The 24,450-nt window shown below is 43.0% G+C and overlaps 1 protein-coding gene across 1 annotated transcript in view; it reads right to left on the bottom strand.

The window, feature by feature from the left end:
• Nucleotides 1–679: 679 nt before the first annotated feature.
• Nucleotides 680–24,450, bottom strand: part of LOC139417473 (leukocyte immunoglobulin-like receptor subfamily A member 4) — a 38,083-nt gene continuing 14,312 nt past the window's right edge. Inside the window, exons 4-8 of the mRNA XM_071166755.1 lie at nt 20,924–21,184; nt 20,444–20,728; nt 1,138–1,386; nt 913–1,029; nt 680–759 (exon numbers count right to left, since the gene is read on the bottom strand). Coding sequence (XP_071022856.1) covers nt 680–759; nt 913–1,029; nt 1,138–1,386; nt 20,444–20,728; nt 20,924–21,184 — 992 coding nt within the window. The remainder of the gene's footprint in view (nt 760–912; nt 1,030–1,137; nt 1,387–20,443; nt 20,729–20,923; nt 21,185–24,450) is intronic.

The raw sequence follows: 24,450 nt of genomic DNA, 5'->3' as shown, positions 1-24,450 counted from the left end.
CCTGTTTTGGTCCTGTGACTTCCAGACTGTGAACGTGAAGTGAACCCGTGCATATGTGCAGATACTGTCTGTGGCTGTGTGAGAATGAAGTCCTGCATCTCGCTCATCTCAATATCTGCAGTGATACTCTTGGCAACGTAATTTCGCTGAGTCTACCCTTTATATAAAAATAAGTGTTAAAGCTGCATTATGTAAATATACATTTTTAATAACAAACTATAGCTACGTGTTCTATCTTAACTGTTATAGTAGGTCGACCAACCAGGTATAAACGCATCTTTAGTATTTAAAATTAGAATAAAAAACAGAAAAGATTCATGTACTGTATATATCCACCTGTATGTAAAAAGCATGACATTATTTAAAATACAACATATTTAAAAAACTACAACAAATTTGACTTTTAATTTTAAAAAATGCACTACACTCTTGTTTAATTAGCAAACTGAAATAAAGACAGATAAGTGTAATATCAAAAAAATCTACATCAATCAACAATAACAAAGGAAAGCTTACAAGCCACCAAAAGCTGAAATTGTTAACTTACAAAACCATAACATTCAGCATTTGTGAAATTCCATTTAGTGATATTAAACTCAGTAAACACAATCATATATCAATGGTAAAAACTTAACAATCATAAAAGTGGTTGTTCAGCTTACAGTTCATGCTGTAATGATCACACTGATGATTCGTTCTGTTCGATGACATCATCACATGGTATCTGGTCTTGAGGAGATTTGACTGTTGAACACAAACCTACAGGAATATAATGGATGGAAAGTATCACTAGAGACTGCTCTTTCAAATGTACACAGCTATAAAATGTAAACAATCAGAGAGCATGACAAAAAGAAAGAGATTATCCAGCTGGATAAACTGGTTGTAAATACACTGAAATAATGTTCTCACCTCGAGCCCTGCAGCATTTCACTGTCAGCACAATGGACACCAGTAGAAAAGGAGACACCACCAGTAGACCACACAGCAGCCTGGTCAGAGAGATGGAGACAACGGAACCTGGAGGGACTAGAAAAACACATGTTTTACCTACAATACACCTGAACACACACACACACACACACACACACACACACACACACACACACACACACACACACACACACACACACACACCTCTCACTGGCACCCATCTCTCTGGTGATTCTCCTTCACCAGATTTACACGTATAGAATCCTTCATCTGACTTGGATACTGCAGGGATGGTCATCTCTCCTGTGGTCTCATTCTTGATGAGTGTTCCATCTTTGTAGAAATCAGTCTTGGGTTTAGGATTTGTTCCCTGATGTCTAAATGTACAGGTCAGAGTCACAGAGTCTCCTTCAGTCACAGGATGGACAGGACTCTCCAGGATCACATCACCAGCTGTGTAACATAATATATAAATAATACTGTAAATCTGGAGTCATCACTCACAATACATCAACATCTTTTAAGCTTGTACATTTTTACATTGACATTTTAGTCACTTAGCAGATGATCTTGTCCAGAGTGACTTACAGTTAGTTAGATAGCTAGGTGGGACAATCACATATCTCAGTCTTAGTAAGTAAATTTTTCTTCAATAAAGCATCAACCAGAAAGTCAGTGCTAGGCGGCGGTAAAAGTCAAGAGTGACTGTTAGTTCTGTGTTTTTAGGGTGGGTGGATATTTTATGAGATGCAATCATTCAGTTACAGAACTGAAAATCATATCATACATACATGTAAAAGAAACACTGTGAATGTTGTACAACAGACGCTCCATGCACTGTGAATGTTGTACAACAGATGCACCATGCACTGTGAATGTTGTACAACAGACGCTCCACGCACTGTGAATGTTGTACAACAGACGCTCCACACACTGTGAATGTTGTACAACAGACGCTCCACACACTGTGAATGTTGTACAACAGATGCTACACACAATGTGAATGTTGAAAAACAGATGCTCCATGCACTGTGAATGTTGTACAACAGATGCTCCATGCACTGTGAATGTTGTACAACAGATGCACCATGCACTGTGAATGTTGTACAACAGACGCTCCACGCACTGTGAATGTTGTACAACAGACGCTCCACACACTGTGAATGTTGTACAACAGACGCTCCACACACTGTGAATGTTGTACAACAGACGCTCCACACACTGTGAATGTTGTACAACAGATGCTACACACACTGTGAATGTTGTACAACAGATGCACCATGCACTGTGAATGTTGTACAACAGACGCTCCATGCACTGTGAATGTTGTACAACAGATGCACCATGCACTGTGAATGTTTGTTCAACAGATGCTCCACGCACTGTGATGTTGACAGTATTACTGTACTCTCCAGACTCACACAATAGCATTAATTTGTCATAAAACTGTTTTAGACTCACCAGTAATGTTTATCTGGACTGGGTCACTGTACAGGGTGTAGTAGACTGGGTCTCCTCTCCCAGCTCTGCACCAGTACTGTCCTCCATCAGAGACACTGACCCTGCTGAGTGTGTAGGAGTATCCAGAGGTTGTGGTTACTGGTGTAGACTCTGGTCTGTGTCTGTACCAGGAAAACTTCCAACCAGGAGACTCTACAGTACAGCTCAGTGTAATACTGTCTCCTGTGAATATGTTCTCTTTGTCTGAAGTCAGTGTGGTCTTTGGCTGATAATCTGTGGGTATTTCAATAGGTTTGAATGGTAAGATAACAACAACAGCAACAACAACCAAAAGACTCACTATTCACAGTAACAGAGACAACATCACTGATGGCTGAAGATGTGGGTCTGGATTTTCTCTCTCCCTGACACCAGTAGAGACCCTGGTCAGACTCAGTAACTCTACTGATGGATGAAGATGTGGGTCTGGATCTTCTCTCTCCCTGACACCAGTAGAGACCCTGGTCAGACTCAGTAACTCTACTGATGGATGAAGATGTGGGTCTGGCTCTTCTCTCTCCCTGACACCAGTAGAGACCCTGGTCAGACTCAGTAACTCTACTGATGGCTGAAGATGTGGGTCTGGATCTTCTCTCTCCCTGACACCAGTAGAGACCCTGGTCAGACTCAGTAACTCTACTGATGGATGAAGATGTGGGTCTGGATCTTCTCTCTCCCTGACACCAGTAGAGACCCTGGTCAGACTCAGTAACTCTACTGATGGATGAAGATGTGGGTCTGGATCTTCTCTCTCCCTGACACCAGTAGAGACCCTGGTCAGACTCAGTAACTCTACTGATGGATGAAGATGTGGGTCTGGATCTTCTCTCTCCCTGACACCAGTAGAGACCCTGGTCAGACTCAGTAACTCTACTGATGGATGAAGATGTGGGTCTGGATCTTCTCTCTCCCTGACACCAGTAGAGACCCTGGTCAGACTCAGTAACTCTACTGATGGATGAAGATGTGGGTCTGGATCTTCTCTCTCCCTGACACCAGTAGAGACCCTGGTCAGACTCAGTAACTCTACTGATGGATGAAGATGTGGGTCTGGATCTTCTCTCTCCCTGACACCAGTAGAGACCCTGGTCAGACTCAGTAACTCTACTGATGGATGAAGATGTGGGTCTGGATCTTCTCTCTCCCTGACACCAGTAGAGACCCTGGTCAGACTCAGTAACTCTACTGATGGATGAAGATGTGGGTCTGGATCTTCTCTCTCCCTGACACCAGTAGAGACCCTGGTCAGACTCAGTAACTCTACTGATGGATGAAGATGTGGGTCTGGATCTTCTCTCTCCCTGACACCAGTAGAGACCCTGGTCAGACTCAGTAACTCTACTGATGGATGAAGATGTGGGTCTGGATCTTCTCTCTCCCTGACACCAGTAGAGACCCTGGTCAGACTCAGTAACTCTACTGATGGCTGAAGATGTGGGTCTGGATCTTCTCTCTCCCTGACACCAGTAGAGACCCTGGTCAGACTCAGTAACTCTACTGATGGATGAAGATGTGGGTCTGGATCTTCTCTCTCCCTGACACCAGTAGAGACCCTGGTCAGACTCAGTAACTCTACTGATGGATGAAGATGTGGGTCTGGATCTTCTCTCTCCCTGACACCAGTAGAGACCCTGGTCAGACTCAGTAACTCTACTGATGGATGAAGATGTGGGTCTGGATCTTCTCTCTCCCTGACACCAGTAGAGACCCTGGTCAGACTCAGTAACTCTACTGATGGATGAAGATGTGGGTCTGGCTCTTCTCTCTCCCTGACACCAGTAGAGACCCTGGTCAGACTCAGTAACTCTACTGATGGATGTAGATGTGGGTCTGGATCTTCTCTCTCCCTGACACCAGTAGAGACCCTGGTCAGACTCAGTAACTCTACTGATGGATGAAGATGTGGGTCTGGATCTTCTCTCTCCCTGACACCAGTAGAGACCCTGGTCAGACTCAGTAACTCTACTGATGGATGAAGATGTGGGTCTGGATCTTCTCTCTCCCTGACACCAGTAGAGACCCTGGTCAGACTCAGTAACTCTACTGATGGATGAAGATGTGGGTCTGGCTCTTCTCTCTCCCTGACACCAGTAGAGACCCTGGTCAGACTCAGTAACTCTACTGATGGATGAAGATGTGGGTCTGGATCTTCTCTCTCCCTGACACCAGTAGAGACCCTGGTCAGACTCAGTAACTCTACTGATGGCTGAAGATGTGGGTCTGGATCTTCTCTCTCCCTGACACCAGTAGAGACCCTGGTCAGACTCAGTAACTCTACTGATGGATGAAGATGTGGGTCTGGATCTTCTCTCTCCTTGACACCAGTAGAGACCCTGGTCAGACTCAGTAACTCTACTGATGGATGAAGATGTGGGTCTGGATCTTCTCTCTCCCTGACACCAGTAGAGACCCTGGTCAGACTCAGTAACTCTACTGATGGATGAAGATGTGGGTCTGGATCTTCTCTCTCCCTGACACCAGTAGAGACCCTGGTCAGACTCAGTAACTCTACTGATGGATGAAGATGTGGGTCTGGATCTTCTCTCTCCCTGACACCAGTAGAGACCCTTGTCAGACTCAGTAACTCTACTGATGGATGAAGATGTGGGTCTGGATCTTCTCTCTCCCTGACACCAGTAGAGACCCTGGTCAGACTCAGTAACTCTACTGATGGCTGAAGATGTGGGTCTGGATCTTCTCTCTCCCTGACACCAGTAGAGACCCTGGTCAGACTCAGTAACTCTACTGATGGATGAAGATGTGGGTCTGGATCTTCTCTCTCCTTGACACCAGTAGAGACCCTGGTCAGACTCAGTAACTCTACTGATGGATGAAGATGTGGGTCTGGATCTTCTCTCTCCCTGACACCAGTAGAGACCCTGGTCATACTCAGTAACTCTACTGATGGATGAAGATGTGGGTCTGGATCTTCTCTCACCTTGACACCAGTAGAGACCCTGGTCAGACTCAGTAACTCTACTGATGGATGAAGATGTGGGTCGGGCTCTTCTCTCTCCCTGACACCAGTAGAGACCCTGGTCAGACTCAGTAACTCTACTGATGGATGAAGATGTGGGTCTGGATCTTCTCTCTCCCTGACACCAGTAGAGACCCTGGTCAGACTCAGTAACTCTACTGATGGATGAAGATGTGGGTCTGGATCTTCTCTCTCCCTGACACCAGTAGAGACCCTGGTCAGAATCAGTAACTCTACTGATGGATGAAGATGTGGGTGTGGATCTTCTCTCTCCCTGATACCAGTAGAGACCCTGGTCAGACTCAGTAACTCTACTGATGGATGAAGATGTGGGTCTGGATCTTCTCTCTCCTTGACACTAGTAGAGACCCTGGTCAGACTCAGTAACTCTACTGATGGATGAAGATGTGGGTCTGGCTCTTCTCTCTCCCTGACACCAGTAGAGACCCTGGTCAGACTCAGTAACTCTACTGATGGATGAAGATGTGGGTCTGGCTCTTCTCTCTCCCTGACACCAGAAGAGATCCTGGTCAGACTCAGTAACTCTACTGATGGATGAAGATGTGGGTCTGGATCTTCTCTCTCCCTGACACCAGTAGAGACCCTGGTCAGACTCAGCAGTTCTACTGATGGATGAAGATGTGGGTCTGAATCTTCTCTCTCCCTGACACCAGTAGAGACCCTGGTCAGACTCAGTAACTCTACTGATGGATGAAGATGTGGGTCTGGATCTTCTCTCTCCCTGACACCAGTAGAGACCCTGGTCAGACTCAGTAACTCTACTGATGGATGAAGATGTGGGTCTGGATCTTCTCTCTCCCTGACACCAGTAGAGACCCTGGTCAGACTCAGTAACTCTACTGATGGATGAAGATGTGGGTCTGGATCTTCTCTCTCCCTGACACCAGTAGAGACCCTGGTCAGACTCAGTAACTCTACTGATGGATGAAGATGTGGGTCTGGATCTTCTCTCTCCCTGACACCAGTAGAGACCCTGGTCAGACTCAGTAACTCTACTGATGGCTGAAGATGTGGGTCTGGATCTTCTCTCTCACCTGACACCAGTAGAGACCCTGGTCAGACTCAGTAACTCTACTGATGGATGAAGATGTGGGTCTGGATCTTCTCTCTCCCTGACACCAGTAGAGACCCTGGTCAGACTCAGTAACTCTACTGATGGATGAAGATGTGGGTCTGGATCTTCTCTCTCCCTGACACCAGTAGAGACCCTGGTCAGACTCAGTAACTCTACTGATGGATGAAGATGTGGGTCTGGCTCTTCTCTCTCCCTGACACCAGTAGAGACCCTGGTCAGACTCAGTAACTCTACTGATGGATGTAGATGTGGGTCTGGATCTTCTCTCTCCCTGACACCAGTAGAGACCCTAATCAGACTCAGTAACTCTACTGATGGATGAAGATGTGGGTCTGGATCTTCTCTCTCCCTGACACCAGTAGAGACCCTGGTCAGACTCAGTAACTCTACTGATGGATGAAGATGTGGGTCTGGATCTTCTCTCTCCCTGACACCAGTAGAGACCCTGGTCAGACTCAGTAACTCTACTGATGGATGAAGATGTGGGTCTGGCTCTTCTCTCTCCCTGACACCAGTAGAGACCCTGGTCAGACTCAGTAACTCTACTGATGGATGAAGATGTGGGTCTGGATCTTCTCTCTCCCTGACACCAGTAGAGACCCTGGTCAGACTCAGTAACTCTACTGATGGCTGAAGATGTGGGTCTGGATCTTCTCTCTCCCTGACACCAGTAGAGACCCTGGTCAGACTCAGTAACTCTACTGATGGATGAAGATGTGGGTCTGGATCTTCTCTCTCCTTGACACCAGTAGAGACCCTGGTCAGACTCAGTAACTCTACTGATGGATGAAGATGTGGGTCTGGATCTTCTCTCTCCCTGACACCAGTAGAGACCCTGGTCAGACTCAGTAACTCTACTGATGGTGGATCTGGTATTATGGTATTTATACTGGGACAAGCTAATCTCACTGTTGTCTTTGTACCATTTATAGCTCCAGTCACTGAACACGTCAGAGTGACTGTTTCTCCGGTGAACACAGGGTTTCACTGTAGTTTCAGGCAGAGCTGAGAGAAAAGAGCACTGAATATCAAAACATACGGAAACCTTCGAAATTTCCATCAATTTAGCTGTTTTGGAAAGTTCATTATAGGTGTATGTTGAACTTAAAGCTAGAATACTTAGTTAATACGTCCATTTTTGTACTTAGAAATGAATGATATAATGTATACTCATTCATACCCATTGATTGTTGAATAATATAATCTGGTTTTACTCCAATGTTTGTAAACAATGTAAATGTAAACAGACAATGTAAAGCCTCAAAACATTGTTAAAACTATAATTCATTTATGGGTTGTTCTACAGAAGTGGTGCACTTTTGCACTTTTGGGGGTTTATATTTTTCCCAACTTCCAGCATCTGTCAGAAAGACAAAGATACTTCTCACACACTTTGTTTATATTACATACCTGAATTCCTTACCACCACACTAAACGGGTCACTACAGAAACATAGTGAAATATAAGCAGTAAAGGGAGCACCATGCACAGTAGTGATCATTCTGATTAACCTATTACAGATTCATATGAGAAAATGTATTTGCATAACAAATTAACTAAATAGTAAAAACATGATGTTTAACCAATTTTCAAAACCTTTAAATTGAATTTACAGAAATATAATCTCTATTGTTCTCTGTAAAATGTTCAATGTTGATTGTATGAATGTGGAACATGTTGATTGATTTAATTACTTAAGCATCTAATTCATTATGTTGTTAAATGTTTAGTTATCACTTTGCCTTTCATTATTTTGGCAAAATAGCAGGTGTTTTGGTGTAAGTTTTTAAAAATAGAGATAAATAGAGAACGCTAGATGGAAAAAAAACTAATTTTACTACAAACATTGCCATTGACAGCTTCCACCATTAAAAAGTAGTCAACTGGGTGGGGATTCCTATGGTTTGGGAGTGATCAGCCAATGATCAAAGAATATTGTCTTCCTCCAATTGGGTTGCCTCATAGAGAAAGATAGAGGACTCTAGTGCCCAAAAGCATGTTTCTGCATGGGCAGCACTATTGAGGACTTTCACAATTTTTAAGTATTCAACTGGGTTGGACTTAATATGGTTTAAGAAATGATCACATACTTCCATTCTGGTCATCAAGTGGACAGACAATTAATTATAATTGTGAGTAAACATTCCATAACTGCAGGTAAATTGCCAACCTTGACTTTTCACCATTTCAAACAACATGGTGGCTGTTTGTTTGTTTACCAACTCATAGAAATAGTAGAAGAAGACAATTGACGATTTCAAAATGGAGATGGCCTCAATGAATCTGCCCATAATTTATTTTTTCTTTATTTAACTAGGCAAGTCAGTTAAGAACAAATTCTTATTTTCAATGACGCCTAGGAACAGTGGGTTAACTGCCTGTTCAGGGGCAGAACGACATATTTGTACCTTGTCAGCTCGGGGGTTTGAACTTGCAACCTTGCGGTTACTAGTCCAACGCTCTAACCACTAGGCTGCCACCCCAATGTGACATACAGGTAGACAATGATGCAATGTCTATCTAAGTCCATGTGTTGCCTATGGTTTGCAAACCAGGTTTTAGACCAGAACATTGGTCCCACTATCCAGAACCAGTGAATTGAGACCATAACAGATAAAGACCAAATGTGTGTGTTCTTGAGTGGTCTCAAGACCAAGACCACTAGATCCTGAGTGGTCTCAAGACCAAGACCACTAGATCCTGAGTGGTCTCAAGACCAAGACCACTAGATCCTGAGTGGTCTCAAGACCAAGACCACTAGATCCTGAGTGGTCTCAAGGCCAAGACAAATAGATCCCGAGCACATTGGGCCCTTTCTGCAATTGTAAGAAGCTCAAGTAAAGTAAACTTGAGTACAGTACAGTACAGTACAGTAGAGTAGAGAACAGTAGAATACAGTAAAGTAGAGCACAATAGAGAATGGTACAGTTCAGTAGAACACAGTACAATACATTCAAGTATTGTACAGTAGAGTAGGGTACAGTTCAGTAGAGCACAGTACAACAGAGTAGGGCAGAGTTCAGCAGAAAACAGTACAACAGAGTAGTGTACAGTTCAGTAGAAAACAGTACAATACGGTCAACTAGAGTACAATAGAGTACAGTTCAGTAGAGCACAGTACAATAGAGTAGGGTACAGTTCAGAAGAGCACAGTACAATACATTCAAGTAGAGTACAGTAGAGTACAGTTCAGTAGAGCACAGTACAACAGAGTAGGGCAGAGTTCAGCAGAAAACAGTACAACAGAGTAGTGTACAGTTCAGTAGAAAACAGTACAATACGGTCAACTAGAGTACAATAGAGTAAGGTACAGTTCAGCAGAAAACAGTACAATAGAGTAGGCTACAATTCAGCAGACAACAGTACAACAGAGTAGAGCAGTAGAGCACAGTACAGTAGAGTAAGGTACAGTACAGTATAGTACAGTAGAGTAGGGTACAGTTCAGTAGAGTACAATAGAGTAGGGTACAGTAGTATATGGTAGTAGTAGTGTTTTGCTCAAATATATGTCAATGTTTAGGGTCTTGGATGGTTGGAGCCCCCCCGTAGGCTATACATCTCAATACTCTACACTTTTTCATGAAGTGTGCACTTGTCCGCTACCCACATTGTGGTCCTCTGTAACACAGTTGGTAGAGCATGACACATGCAACATTAACATATAGATAACTTGCAGACTTGTTTTACGTGTTGCTGTGCGTTTTGTGCATTTTGTTGCCAACCTTACTTTGCTACCTGACAACTTTACGTTTTTTACTTTTTAATTACCGTTTATATTTTTGTTTTTTCCCTCACTCAACTTTTTATTCAACTTTTTCTCTCCGGACGCTTTATCTGGACGTAGTTCGTCAGGACCTCCAACAGCCGAAGCTAAGTAGTAACATTAACATGATGCCTTCTAATTGCAGTCGCTGTACATACAAGAGAACGATCGCCTTACGGCGAAAATAGCTGTGCTACAAGCCCAGCTTCAGACGCAATCGTTAGGCAAGGGTAATTTCAGTGTGGGAAAGGATGAAACAGCGTCTGTGCCACCAGTAAGTACAGATAGTGACGTTAGTATAAATCCCCTCCCCTCGCACGGTTCCCACAGTCGGACAACTTTCTCATGGTTTCTGGAGGGAAATGCTGTAGGAATGCTCAACCGGTGTCGCTCATTCAGCCGGCAGAAACTTTCAACAGGTTTTCCCCATTAAGCAGCGAGTCGGAGTCTGAGGCCGATCCTTCTTTTGTCTCTACTCCTCCCGTTACGGGGTCTGAGACGCTGAAGCTTCCCACCATTAGCTCTGACAAATTGAAAACCCTAGTCATTGGCGACTCCATTGCCCGCAGTATTAGACTTAAAACGAATCATCCAGCGATCATACATTGTTTACCAGGGGGCAGGGCTACCGACGTAAAGGCTAATCTGAAGATGGTGCTGGCTAAAGCTAAAACTGGCGAGTGTAGAGAGTATAGAGATATTGTTATCCACGTCGGCACCAACGATGTTTGTATGAAACAGTCAGAGGTCACCAAGTGCAACATAGCTTCAGCTTGTAAATCAGCTAGAAAGATGTGTCGGCATCAAATAATTGCCCTCGCTAGAAGCCTGTGTTTCAGACATAAGGAAGTGGATGGCTGCAAACATTCTACTTTTGAACTCGAACAAAACAGAGATGCTTGTTCTAGGTCCCAAGAAACAAAGAGATCTTCTGTTGAATCTGACAATTAATTTTAATGGTTGTACAGTCGTCTCAAATAAAACTGTGAAGGACCTCGGCGTTACTCTGGACCATGATCTCTCTTTTGACGAACATATCAAGACTGTTTCAAGGACAGCTTTTTTCCATCTAGGTAACATTGCAAAAATCAGAAACTTTCTGTCCAAAAACGATGCAGAAAAATGTATCCATGCTTTTGTTACTTCTAGGTTAAACTACTGCAATGCTCTACTTTCTGGTTACCCGGATAAAGCACTAAATAATACGGCTGCTAGAATCCTGACTAGAACCCAAAAATGTGATCATATTACTCCAGTGCTAGCCTCCCTACACTGGCTACCTGTCACGGCAAGGGCTGATTTCAAGGTTTTACTGCTAACCTACAAAGCATAACATGGGCTTGCTCCTACCTATCTCTCTGATTTGGTCCTGTCGTACATACCTACAAGTACGCTACGGTCACAAGACGCAGGCCACCTAATTGTCCCTAGAATTTCTAAGCAAACAGCTGGAGGCAGGGCTTTCTCCTATAGAGTTCCATTTTTATGGAATGGTCTGCCTACCCATGTGAGAGACGCAACCTCGGTCTCAACCTTTAAGTCTTTACTGAAGACTCATCTCTTCAGTGGGTCATATGATTGAGTGTAGTCTGGCCCAGGAGTGTGAAGGTGAACGGAAAGGCTCTGGAGCAACGAACCGCCCTTGCTGTCTCTGCCTGGCCGGTTCCCCTCTTTCCACTGGGATTCTCTGCCTCTAACCCTATTACAGGGGCTGAGTCACTGGCTTAATGGTGCTCTTTCATGCCGTCCCTAGGAGGGGAGCGTCACTTGAGTGGGTTGAGTCACTGATGTGATCTTCCTGTCTGGGTTTGCGCCCCCCCTTGGGTTGTGCCGTGGCGGAGATCTTTGTGGGCTATACTCGGCCTTGTCTCAGGATGGTAAGTTGGGGGTTGAAGATATCTCTCTGGTGGTGTGGGGGCTGTGCTTTGGCAAAGTGGGTGGGGTTATATCCTTCCTGTTTGGCCCTGTCCGGGGGTATCATCGGATGGGGCCACAGTGTCTCCTGACCCTCCTGTCTCAGCCTCCAGTATTTATGCTGCAGTAGTTTATGTGTCGGGGGCTAGAGTCAGTTTGTTATATCTGGAGTACTTCTCCTGTCTTACCGGTGTCCTGTGTGAATTTAAGTATGCTGTCTCTAATTCTCTCTCTCTCGTCGGAGTGCATGCTGGGAGTGAGTCGTTAAGCAGGAGTGATTGTGAGAGCGAATGGAATTTCTTTTCACTCTATCGGGTTTTGGTATATATATATATATATATATATATATATATATATATATTGATTAGTTTAGTTGTTTTAAGGGTATCTTGTTTAACTATCATTAAGCACATATAGGGGTGGTGGGATCTTTGAGGTTGGTTTTTCGCGAGGGCACAACCAGCGGGTGGGGCTGGTTGCAATGGCCACTCGCGGAAGTGTAGAGTTTGAAAAACTGAGTCGGAGGTATGGAGTAAAGATTCCTGCTGCGGCTGGGTGTTCAGTGGAAGAATGTAGCTTGGCTGTGGGTGCTATCATTGGGTATGATAGCATCAAATCAGCCTCAAGGATGAATAGCGCTGTAGTGTAGTATTCTTAGATTCAATTGAAAAGGTGAATAAGATAGTTGAGAGAGGTGTTGTGTTGCGGGAGACACAGACGCCGGTATTTCCGCTCATGAATCCGGCGAAGAAAGTTATGCTTTCTAACGTGCCACCATTTGTTAGAGATGAAGTGTTAGAGCGAGAGTTATCTCGCCATGGTCAAATCGTATCTACAATAAAGAAGGTTATTTTTGGATGCAAATCTCCGTTGTTGAAACATGTCGTGTCTCATAGGAGACAAGTGCATATGATTTTAAAAAAGGAAGGAGATTAACTGAATTTAGCGTTTAGTTTTAAGATTGATGGATTTGATTATGTCTTCTATGCATCTACTGAATCAATGAAATGTTTTGGATGTGGAAGAGAGGGGCATTTGGTGCGTAGTTGTCCAGAGAATGAGCGCGCTGAGCCTGGTAGTAGCTTTAGTGCGGGTGCAATTAGCGCACCACCGCGAAGGGATGAAAATACTACGGGTGCAGGGGAAGAGAGAAGGTGGGCAGATGTGGTTGGAAAAGTAGGAGAGGAAGGCATTGTGGATACGGGGGCAATTGTGGTAGATCAGAACAAAGAGGGAGAGGAAACAGTAGGTGAGATTGCGACTGCCGTCGCTGAGGTGGTGCTGGAAAATGAAATTGGAGGTAAAGAGGAGATTGAAATAACGGAAAAGGAAGCGGATGTTTTCAAAATACCGAGGAGTAAAAGGAAGAATTTAAGGGGTGGTGAAGGGTCTAATTCTAAGAGAAAGGTAGAGATGGATAAATCAGTTGAAGATGAACAGGTTGTAGAGATGGAGTTTTCTTCTGGGGAGGATAGCGAGAGTGAATCATCTGACGCGTCACAACAATATAGTGAGATAGATGGGGTGGAAGGGAGGTATGGGATCGAGAAGATACGTCAATTTCTGAAGTTGACAAAAGGGAAGAAATATATGCAGGATTACAATGTAACTGATTTTTTCCCTGAACGTGAATTGTTTATTGAATCAGCAAAGTTTCTGATGTCAAAAATTACAGGGGGAGGTTTGAAAAGCCCTGAAATTGCTAGACTCAAGAAAGTGGTCACGAGAGTGATAAGTGATGTAAATTCTAAAGAAAATGAAAGAGTTCAGTTGCAGTTTTAACTCTGTAAAGAGATGTGGTGGCTGTATCTTCCTCTGTATTTTTTTTAAAATCCATGAGCAGTTTTAAGATCTCTTCTTTAAACGTAAATGGGGCAAGAGATGTTAAAAAAAGAGCCATGGTGTATGAGTTAATGAGGGGAAAGGGAAGTGACATAATTTTTCTACAAGAAACGCATAGTAATTTGGAAAATGAAGTTATGTGGCAACAGGAGTGGGGGGGGACAGTGGTGTGTAGTCATAAAAACTCAAAAAGTGGGGGTGTGGTTATCTTGTTCTCAAAAGGGTTTTTGCCTTTGTCATATGAGGTTGAAGAGGTAGTTGAGGGGAGGTTATTAAAAGTTAGAGCAAGGTATGAAAACATCAATATGTGTCTGATAAATGTATATGCCCCAGTGGTGACAGTTGAGAGAGTATGTTTTTTAGAGACATTATCAAATACCATTGAGAAATGTAACAAAGAAGATTATTTGTTTATTGCTGGGGATTTTAACTGCACAGTTAGCGATTTAGATAGAAATCACCAAGAACCTCATATAGCCTCAAGGACGTTTTTAAAACGCCTTTTGTAACGCCATTGTAACAAATGAACTGTGTGATATTTGGCGGAGTCAACATGGAGGAACAAGGCAGTACACCTGGGCGCATGTGAGAGAGAACATCATCTCTATGGCCAGGTTAGATAGGTTTTATGTTTTTGAGCATCAATCTCAGGTCTGTAAATCAAGTGTGATAACCCCAGTGGGATTTTCTGATCATTGTTTAATAACAGAGGTGGTGTTCATTAACGATGTAAAACCTAAAAGCGCATACTGGCATATTAATATAACTTTATTGAGTGATGCTCACTTCAGGAACTGTTTCAGTTTTTTTTGGGAGAGGTGGAGGTCTCAAAAGGCCAGTTTTGTATCCATTCAACAATGGTGGGATATAGGGAAAATCCAGATTCAACAATTTTGTAATCAATACACGAGGAATGTCACGAAGGATATCACCAGATCAATGAAAGCCCTAGAGATTGAAATAGTGGAACTCATGACGTTGGTTGAGACCACAGGAGATCGAGGCCATACTCAGGCCCTCAAGAGGAGAAAAGCTGCATTGGCAGACCTGCTGGGTATCAGAGCACAGGGGGCACTGGTGAGAAGTACAGTGCCTTGCGAAAGTATTCGGCCCCCTTGAACATTGTGACCTTTTGCCACATTTCAGGCTTCAAACATAAAGATATAAAACTGTATTTTTTTTGTGAAGAATCAACAACAAGTGGGACACAATCATGAAGTGGAACGACATTTATTGGATATTTCAAACTTTTTTAACAAATCAAAAACTGCAAAATTGGGCGTGCAAAATTATTCAGCCCCCTTAAGTTAATACTTTGTAGCGCCACCTTTTGCCTCGATTACAGCTGTAAGTCGCTTGGGGTATGTCTCTATCAGTTTTGCACATCGAGAGACTGAACATTTTTCCCATTCCTCCTTGCAAAACAGCTCGAGCTCAGTGGGGTTGGATGGAGAGCATTTGTGAACAGCAGTTTTCAGTTCTTTCCACAGATTCTCGATTGGATTCAGGTCTGGACTTTGACTTGGCCATTCTAACACCTGGATATGTTTATTTTTGAACCATTTCATTGTAGATTTTGCTTTATGTTTTGGATCATTGTCTTGTTGGAAGACAAATCTCCGTCCTAGTCCCAGGTCTTTTGCAGACTCCATCAGGTTTTCTTCCAGAATGGTCCTGTATTTGGCTCCATCCATCTTCCCATCAATTTTAACCATCTTCCCTGTCCCTGCTGAAGAAAAGCAGGCCCAAACCATGATGCTGCCACCACCATGTTTGACAGTGGGGATGGTGTGTTCAGCTGTGTTGCTTTTACGCCAAACATAACGTTTTGCATTGTTGCCAAAAAGTTCAATTTTGGTTTCATCTGACCAGAGCACCTTCTTCCACATGTTTGGTGTGTCTCCCAGGTGGCTTGTGGCAAACTTTAAACAACACTTTTTATGGATATCTTTAAGAAATGGCTTTCTTCTTGCCACTCTTCCATAAAGGCCAGATTTGTGCAATATACGACTGATTGTTGTCCTATGGACAGAGTCTCCCACCTCAGCTGTAGATCTCTGCAGTTCATCCAGAGTGATCATGGGCCTCTTGGCTGCATCTCTGATCAGTCTTCTCCGTGTATGAACTGAAAGTTTAGAGGGACGGCCAGGTCTTGGTAGATTTGCAGCGGTCTGATACTCCTTCCATTTCAATATTATCGCTTGCACAGTGCTCCTTGGGATGTTTAAAGCTTGGGAAATCTTTTTGTATCCAAATCCGGCTTTAAACTTCTTCACAACAGTATCTCGGACCTGCCTGGTGTGTTCCTTGTTCTTCATGATGCTCTCTGCGCTTTTAACGGACCTCTGAGACTATCACAGTGCAGGTGCATTTATACGGAGACTTGATTACACACAGGTGGATTGTATTTATTATCATTAGTCATTTAGGTCAACATTGGATCATTCAGAGATCCTCACTGAACTTCTGGAGAGAGTTTGCTGCACTGAAAGTAAAGGGGCTGAATAATTTTGCACGCCCAATTTTTCAGTTTTTGATTTGTTAAAAAAGTTTGAAATATCCAATAAATGTCGTTCCACTTCATGATTGTGTCCCACTTGTTGTTGATTCTTCACAAAAAGATACAGTTTTATATCTTTATGTTTGAAGCCTGAAATGTGGCAAAAGGTCGCAAAGTTCAAGGGGGCCGAATACTTTCGCAAGGCACTAAGTTTCAGGGAATATCTGAAATGGATGCCTCATCCAAATTTTTCTTTGGTTTAGAGAAAAATAATGTACAAAGAAAAATTATTCATTGTCTCAAATCAGCTGTTGGACAAGAGCTCACTAGCCCTAGTGAAATTAGAAAGAGGGCAGTAGAGTTCTATGCTGAGCTCTACAAGTGTGAGTACAAAGAGGACAAAACAGTGACACAGCAGTTCTTTGATGGGCTCCCAAAGGTGGCTGCAGAAGCTCAGGTTGAGCTTGAGCAACCATTGTCTTTGCAGGATTTATACACTGCATTAAAAGGCATGGAAAATGGAAGGGCACCAGGCATTGATGGGCTTCCCGTTGACTTTTTAAGTCTTTTTGGGCTATGTTGGGAGAGGATTGGTTAGAAGTAGCTAATGATAGTTTAACCGGAGGGTTACTACCAATAAGCTGCAGAAGGGCTGTCCTCACCCTACTGCCCCAAAAGGGTGACCCGAGGGAGGTGAAGAACTGGAGGCCGGTGGCTTTATTGTGCACTGATTATAAGATATTGTCAAAGGCTTTGTCCAACAGGCTGAGGGAGGTGATGGGGCAAATCATACATACGGATCAGTCCTACTGTGTTCCTGGCAGGCAGATAGGGGATAACATTTCTCTGATTCGTGATTTTTTGGACGTCTCTAAGGCTATTGGGTTGGATGCTGGTCTAATTTCAATTGATCAGGAAAAGGCATTTGACCGAGTTGAACATCAATATTTATGGCACACGTTTGAGGCGTTTGGGTTCAGCTCTGGTTTTATTGCCATGATAAAGGTGATATATGGTGACATTGAAAGTGTATTGAAAGTTAACGGTGGTTTGAGTGCTCCTTTTAAAGTGTGTAGAGGTATTAGGCAGAGATGTTCTATGTCAGGGATGTTATATGCCATTGCTATAGAACCACTACTAAATAGCATTAGAAGTCGCATTGCAGGGGTGTGCCTTTCAGAGGATATTCCTCCTATTCGTCTTTCAGCCTATGCTGATGATGTAGTTGTGCTAGTGAAAAATCAAGCGGAGGTGGATAGCTTGAGTCTAATGGTTGATCGTTTTAGGGGAATATCCTCTGCAAAGGTAAATTGGGAAAAGAGTTGTGCTTTACAGATTGGAGAATGGTCTGGAGGGATCATGCCTTTGCCAGGGGGGCTAGAATGGTGTAAGGGAGGTTTTAAGTATCTTGGAGTGTACCTAGGAGATGAGGGGACTATGGAAAAAAATTGGAGTGGGGTGGTTGAAATGGTGGAAGGGAGGATGAGGAGATGGCGTTGGTTATTATCTCGTATGTCATATAGGGGGCGCACTATTATAGTTAACAATGTGATTGCCTCTGCACTGTGGCATCGGTTGTCAGTTTTAGAACCACCATCTGGCCTTCTGGCTAAGATACAGGCAATTATTGTGGATTTATTTTGGGATAAATATCACTGGGTTCCACAAAGTGTTTTGTATTTGTCAAAAGAGGAGGGGGGACAAGGTCTTGTACATCTTGCTAGTAGGGCTGCTGCTTTCCGGTTTCAGTTTATTCAAAGGTTGCTTTATGGACCGGAAAATGTGGTGTGGAGAGGGGTGGCAGGTCTTATATTACAGCGGGTTGGAGGATTAGGTTTAAAGAAGGCTTTATTTCTGGTTGATAGTAGTCAGATTTCTAGGGAGGGAGTACCTCCGTTTTACAGAGGCCTTCTCAGAGTGTGGAGCATAATGAAGGTGTCCAGACGAACTTCAGCGGAGTCAGTGGATTGGCTGTTGGAGGAACCTCTGGTGTATGGGGCAAGACTGGATTGTACAACTGCAGCTGTTCCACATTTCTCCAAGATTCTGGTGAAGGGGAAAATCATTACTTTAAGACAGTTAATGGCCATGGCTGGGCCCGCCTTAATGGATGGAAGACGGGTGGAAGAACATTTGGGGATGAGGTCGGAAAGGATTGTCGGACAAATGCTGGGAAGCTGTAGGAAGGCTCTGTCAGCGGAAGAATGGGGTATGCTTAGTAGCCACAAGAAGAAGGTGCAAGATGAAGACGTCTCATTTCCAAAACTAGGGATTACACCAAATATCCCAGAGTCAGAAAGAAAGGCGTTATTGCTGGATTTGAGAGGGTTGGAGGAGGTGGGTTTGGATGACGTGAATGGGAAGGAATTGTATGTGTGTCAAGGTGTTGAATAAAGATACATTGAAAAATAGAAAAGACACTCCATGGAGGGTAAAATTGGGCATTGATGACAAGGTAAAGCCAGCATGGAGAGCACTGTACAAGCCACCGTTATAAAAGGGTACTGGTGATATGCAATGGAGGGTTTTACATGGCATCATTGCAGTTAATGCTTTTGTATCTGTTATTAACTCAGATGTTAGAGATGGATGTCCTTTTTGTAATATAAGAGAAACCATTTTTCACTGTTTTATGGAGTGTGAGAGGATAAAACCTCTATTGGAAATGCTGGAATCTTTGTTTAAAGCTGTAGGGGAGTTTTTCAATAACACTGTGTTTATTTTGGGGTTTCAATATAGTAAACAACAGAAAAGAAAATGTCAAATGTTAAATTTTATTTTGGGACAAGCTAAGATGTCAATTTTTCTGAGTAGGAAACATAAGATAGAAACGGGATATGGGCAGGATGTAAGATGTGTTTTTAAAGGATTAGTGAAAGCAAGAATAAAAGTAGATTTTGAGTTATTTTCAGCTGTAAAAGATCTCCTATTATTTGAGGAGAAGTGGGCCTACGAAGGAGCGCTTTGTTTTGTAGAGGAGGGGAAATTATTTTTTGCTGATGAAATAAGTTGAATGTATATGTTATGTATTTATTTTTGTTTAGGAATTACATTTGTTGTTTCATTTCTGAAAAGGCAGTGTGTCATTATTTATGTTAACACTTGAGTAAAAAATAAAGGTTTTATAAAAACTCAAACTCTCTTTCTTTCTCTCTCTCGGAGGACCTGAGCCCTAGGACCATGCCTCAGGACTACCTGGCATGATGACTCCTTGCTGTCCCCAGTCCACCTGGCCGTGCTGCTGCTCCAGCTTCAACTGTTCTGCCTGCGGCTATGGAATCCTGACCTGTTCACCGGACGTGCTACCTGTCCCAGACCTCTTATTTGACCATGCTGGTAATTTATGAACATTTGAACATCTTGGCCATGTTCTGTTATAATCTCCACCCAGCACAGCCAGAAGAGGACTGGCCACCCCTCATAGCCTGGTTCCTCTCTAGGTTTCATCATATATTTTGGCCTTTCTAGGGAGTTTTTCCTAGCGAACGTGCTTCAACACCTGCATTGCTTGCTGTTTAGGGTTTTAGGCTGGGTTTCTGTACAGCACTTTGAGATATCAGCTGATGTACGAAGGGCTATATCAATACATTTGATTTGATTTGATATCCTCAATGGTGCTGCCCGTGTTGTAACAGACATCATAAATGCACAGATACAAAGATGAAACCTCTATACAAATGCTTTCCTTTATGTTTAAACATGAAGTTTAGGAGTCAGTGTTTGGGACAGACTCCTCTCAATAGAAATACAGTCTGTGTATCAACAAATACTTTGTCTTAAAATAATTTAACAATGTGTTTGTTATTGCTTTGGAGTTTGGATACTTCACAGAACAACACTGTTCCAATTCTTTAACTAAGAATTCTGACACAATATAAATAGTGTCCATCTTTATGACAAAAACACAAAGTAACTCACCTTTTACAGTGAGAGTGACATGATCACTTGGTTGTGAAGATGTGGGTCTAGACACTCTGTTCCCTTCACACCAGTACTGACCCTGGTCAGACTCAGCAGCTCTACTGATGGTGTGAGTGTCTCCTGTTATAGTGTGTCTGACAGACTGGGACACTACATTATAATTCCTGTCTTTGTACCACTTATAGCTCCAGATACTGTCAGACTCAACTGAACACTTCAGAGTGACTTTCTCTCCAGTGTATGCAGGGTTTGGCTCTACAGTCAGAGTAGTTTTGGGAAGAGCTGTGAAAATAATGCACAAAACATCTGGATACCTGCCTGGTAATTCAGCTGATGCTGTAACATTGTGATAAAAGTATATTTGACATATGTTGACTCCATTCAGTTAGAATTTACAGTGTATATATCTGTATTTAGATGAACCCTCATTGGCTCTAAATTTAGAAAGCCCAGATTGAAGACAAACAGTGACCTCACCAGTGATGATGATGGGGAGAGCTGAGCTGTGATATGACTTCTGGGGCCAACCTTTCCTCATCCCAACACAACTGTACTGATCAGCCTGGTCAGGGAGAGAGATGGTGGTTTTTCTGGTCTGAATGGGAAGCTCTTCATTGTATCTGAACCAGCGATATGTCCAGTCTGTGTAGTCTGATATGTCACACTGCAGAGTGACTGTCTCTCCAGGGTAGAGGAGACCCTGTGGAGTGACTATCTTCACTGAGGCCGTGGGCAGAGCTGTGGAAACAGTTATATGAAGACAAATGCAGTCAGAGCAACAATCTTTCCAAAGTATGATCTGACTTCAGTAAATAGTACAGTAACTATTATTTTAGACATATAAACTATATATGCAAAAGTATGGATTCAGTGGATTCTGCTTTTTCAGCCATACCCGTTTCTGGCGTGTATAAAATCAAGCACACAGCCATGCAATCTCCATAGACAAACATTGGCAGTAGAATGGCCTTACTGAAGAGCTAAGTGACTTTCAATGTGACGCCGTCATAGGATGCCACCTGTCTAACAAGTCAGTTTGTCAAATTTCTACCATGCTAGAGCTAACTGTAGTCAACTGTAAGTGTTGTTATTGTGACGTGGAAATGTCTAAGAGCCACAATGGCTCAGCTTTAATATGGTAGGCCACACAAGCGCACAGAAAGGGACCGCCGAGTGCTGAGGTGCAGAGCGTGTAAAAAATTTCTGTCCTCGGTTGAAACACTAACTACTGCGTTCCAAACTGCCTCTAGAAGCAAACTCAGCACAATAAATGTTTGTCGGGAGCTTCATGATATGGGTTTCCATGGCCGAGAAGCCACACACAAGCATAATATAACCAATACAATAGAGCAGGGTACAGTTCAGTAGAACACAGCACAGTAGATTAGTTTATAGTACAATAGGGTAGGGTACAGTTCAGTAGAGCACAGTACAGCAGAATACGGTTCAGTTCAGTAAATTACAGTACAATAGGGTGGGTAACGTTTCAGTAGAGCACAGTACAACAGAGTAGGGTACAGTACAGTAGAGCACAGTACAATGGAGTAGGGTACAGTTCAGTAGAGCACAGTACAATGTAGTAGGGTACAGTTCAATAAACTACAGTTCAGTAGAGTACAGTACAATAGAGTAGTGTACAGTACAGTTGAGCAGAGTACAATAGAGATCGGTATAGTTTAGTAGAGCACAGAACAGTAGAGTAAGGTATAGTTCAGGAGACTACAGTGCAATACATTCAACTAGAGTACAGTAGAGTACAGATCAGTAGTGTAGGATACAGTTCAGTAGAGTACAGTAGAGAACGGTACAACAGAATAGTCCAGTTCAATAGAGCACAGTGCAAAAGAGAAGGGTACAGTTCAGTAAGGAACAATGCAACAGAGTATGGTACAGTAGAGCACAGTACAATAGGGTAGGGTACAGTTCAGTAGAGCACAGTGCAATAGAGTAAGGTCTAGTTCAGTAGAGCACAGTGCAACAGAGTAGGGTACACTTCAGTAGAGTACAGTGCACAGAGTAAGGTACAGTTCAGTAGAGCACAGTACAATAGAGTAGGGTACAGTTCAGTACAGCACAGTATAATAGAGTAGTGAACAGTAGAGCACAGTACAATAGAGTAGGGTACAGTTCAGTAGAGCACAGTGCAATAGAGTAGGGTATAGTTCAGTAGAGCACAGTGCAACAGAGTAGGGTACAGTTCAGTAAGGTACAGTACAGTAGAGTACAGTAGAATACGTTCAAGTAGAGTACAGTAGAGTAGGGTACAGTTTAGTAGAACACAGTACAGTACAGTAGAGAACAGTACAATACCTTCAAGTAGAGTACAGTAGAGTAGGGTAGAGTTCAGTAGAGCACAGCACAACAGAGTAGGGTACAGTTCAGAAGAGCACAGTACAATAGAGTAGGGTATAGTTCATTAGAGCACAGCAGATTAAGGTACAGTACAGTAGAGCACAGTACAATAGAGTAGGGTACAGTACAGTAGAACACAGTACAATACATTCAAGTAGAGAAGAGTACAGTTCAGTAGAGCACAGTACAAAAGAGTAGGGTACAGTTCAGTAGAACACAGGGCAATAAAGTAGGGTATAGTTCATTAGAGCACAGCAGATTAAGGTACAGTACAGTAGAGCACAGTACAATAGAGTAGGGTACAGTTCAGTAGAACACAGTACAACAGAGTATGGCAGAGTTCAGCAGAAAACAGTACAATAAGGTCAACTAGAGTACAATAGAGTAGGGTACACTTCAGCAGAAAACAGTTCAGTAGAGTACATACAGTACAGTAGAGTAGGGTAGAGTTCAGTAGAGTACAGTACAATAGAGTAGGGTAGAGTTCAGTAGAGTACAGTACAATAGAGTAGGGTACAGTTCAGTAGAGCACAGTACAATAGAGTAGGGTACAGTTCAGTACAGCACAGTACAGTAGAGTACAGTAGAGTAGGGTACAGTTCAGTAGAGCACAGTACAATAGAGTAGGGTACAGTACAGTTGAGTACAGTAGAATAGGGTACAGTAAGGGAGAGCACAGTACAATAGAGTAGGGTACAGTACAGTACAGTAGAGTACAGTAGAGTAGGGTACAGTTCAGTAGAGCACAGTACAATAGTAGAATAGGGTACAGTTCAGTACAGCACAGTACAGTAGAGTACAGTAGATTAGGGTACAGTTCAGTAGAGCACAGTACAATAGAGTAGTGTACAGTACAGTTGAGTACAGTAGAATAGGGTACAGTAAGGGAGAGCACAGTACAATAGAGTAGGGTACAGTACAGTAAGGTAGAGTACAGTAGAGTACAGTAGGGTACAGTACAGTAGAGTACATTAGAGTAGGGTACAGTACAGTAGAATACAGTAGACTAGGGTACAGTACAGTAGAGCACAGAAGAGTACAGTACAAAATAGTATAGTTCAGTAGAGCACAGTATGTTAGAGTAGGGAACAGTTTAGTAGAGTACAGTAGAGTTCAGTATAATAGAGTAGGGTACAGTGCAGTAGAGCACAGTGCAATAGAGTATTTTATAGTTCAGTAGAGCACAGTACAATAGAGTAGGGTACAGTTCAATAAACTACAGTACAGTAGAGTAGGGTACAGTTCAGTAGAGTACAGTACAATAGAGTAGGGTATAGTTCAGTAGAGCACAGTGCAACAGAGTAGGGTATACAGTAGAGCACAGTACAATAGAGTAGGGTACAGTTCAGTAGGGAAAAGTGCAACAGAGTAGGGTATACAGTAGAGCACAGTACAATAGAGTAGGGTACAGTTCAGTAGAGTACAGTACAATAGAGTAGGGTACAGTACAGGAGAGCACAGTACAACATAATAGGGTATACATCAGCAGAGTACAGTACAATAGATGAGGGTACAGTTCTGTGGAGTTCAGTACAATAGAGTAGGGTACAGTACAGTAGAGCACAGTACAATAGAGTAGGGAACAGTTCAGTAGAGTACAGTACAATAGAGTAGGGTACAGTACAGCAGAGTATAATAGAGTAGGGTACAGT

This window comes from Oncorhynchus clarkii, chromosome 9, assembly GCF_045791955.1.
Source record: "Oncorhynchus clarkii lewisi isolate Uvic-CL-2024 chromosome 9, UVic_Ocla_1.0, whole genome shotgun sequence".
NCBI classification, from domain to species: domain Eukaryota; kingdom Metazoa; phylum Chordata; class Actinopteri; order Salmoniformes; family Salmonidae; genus Oncorhynchus; species Oncorhynchus clarkii.
The sequence above is the reverse complement of the archived record's forward strand: the minus strand, read 5'-3'. Positions and strand labels throughout refer to the sequence as shown.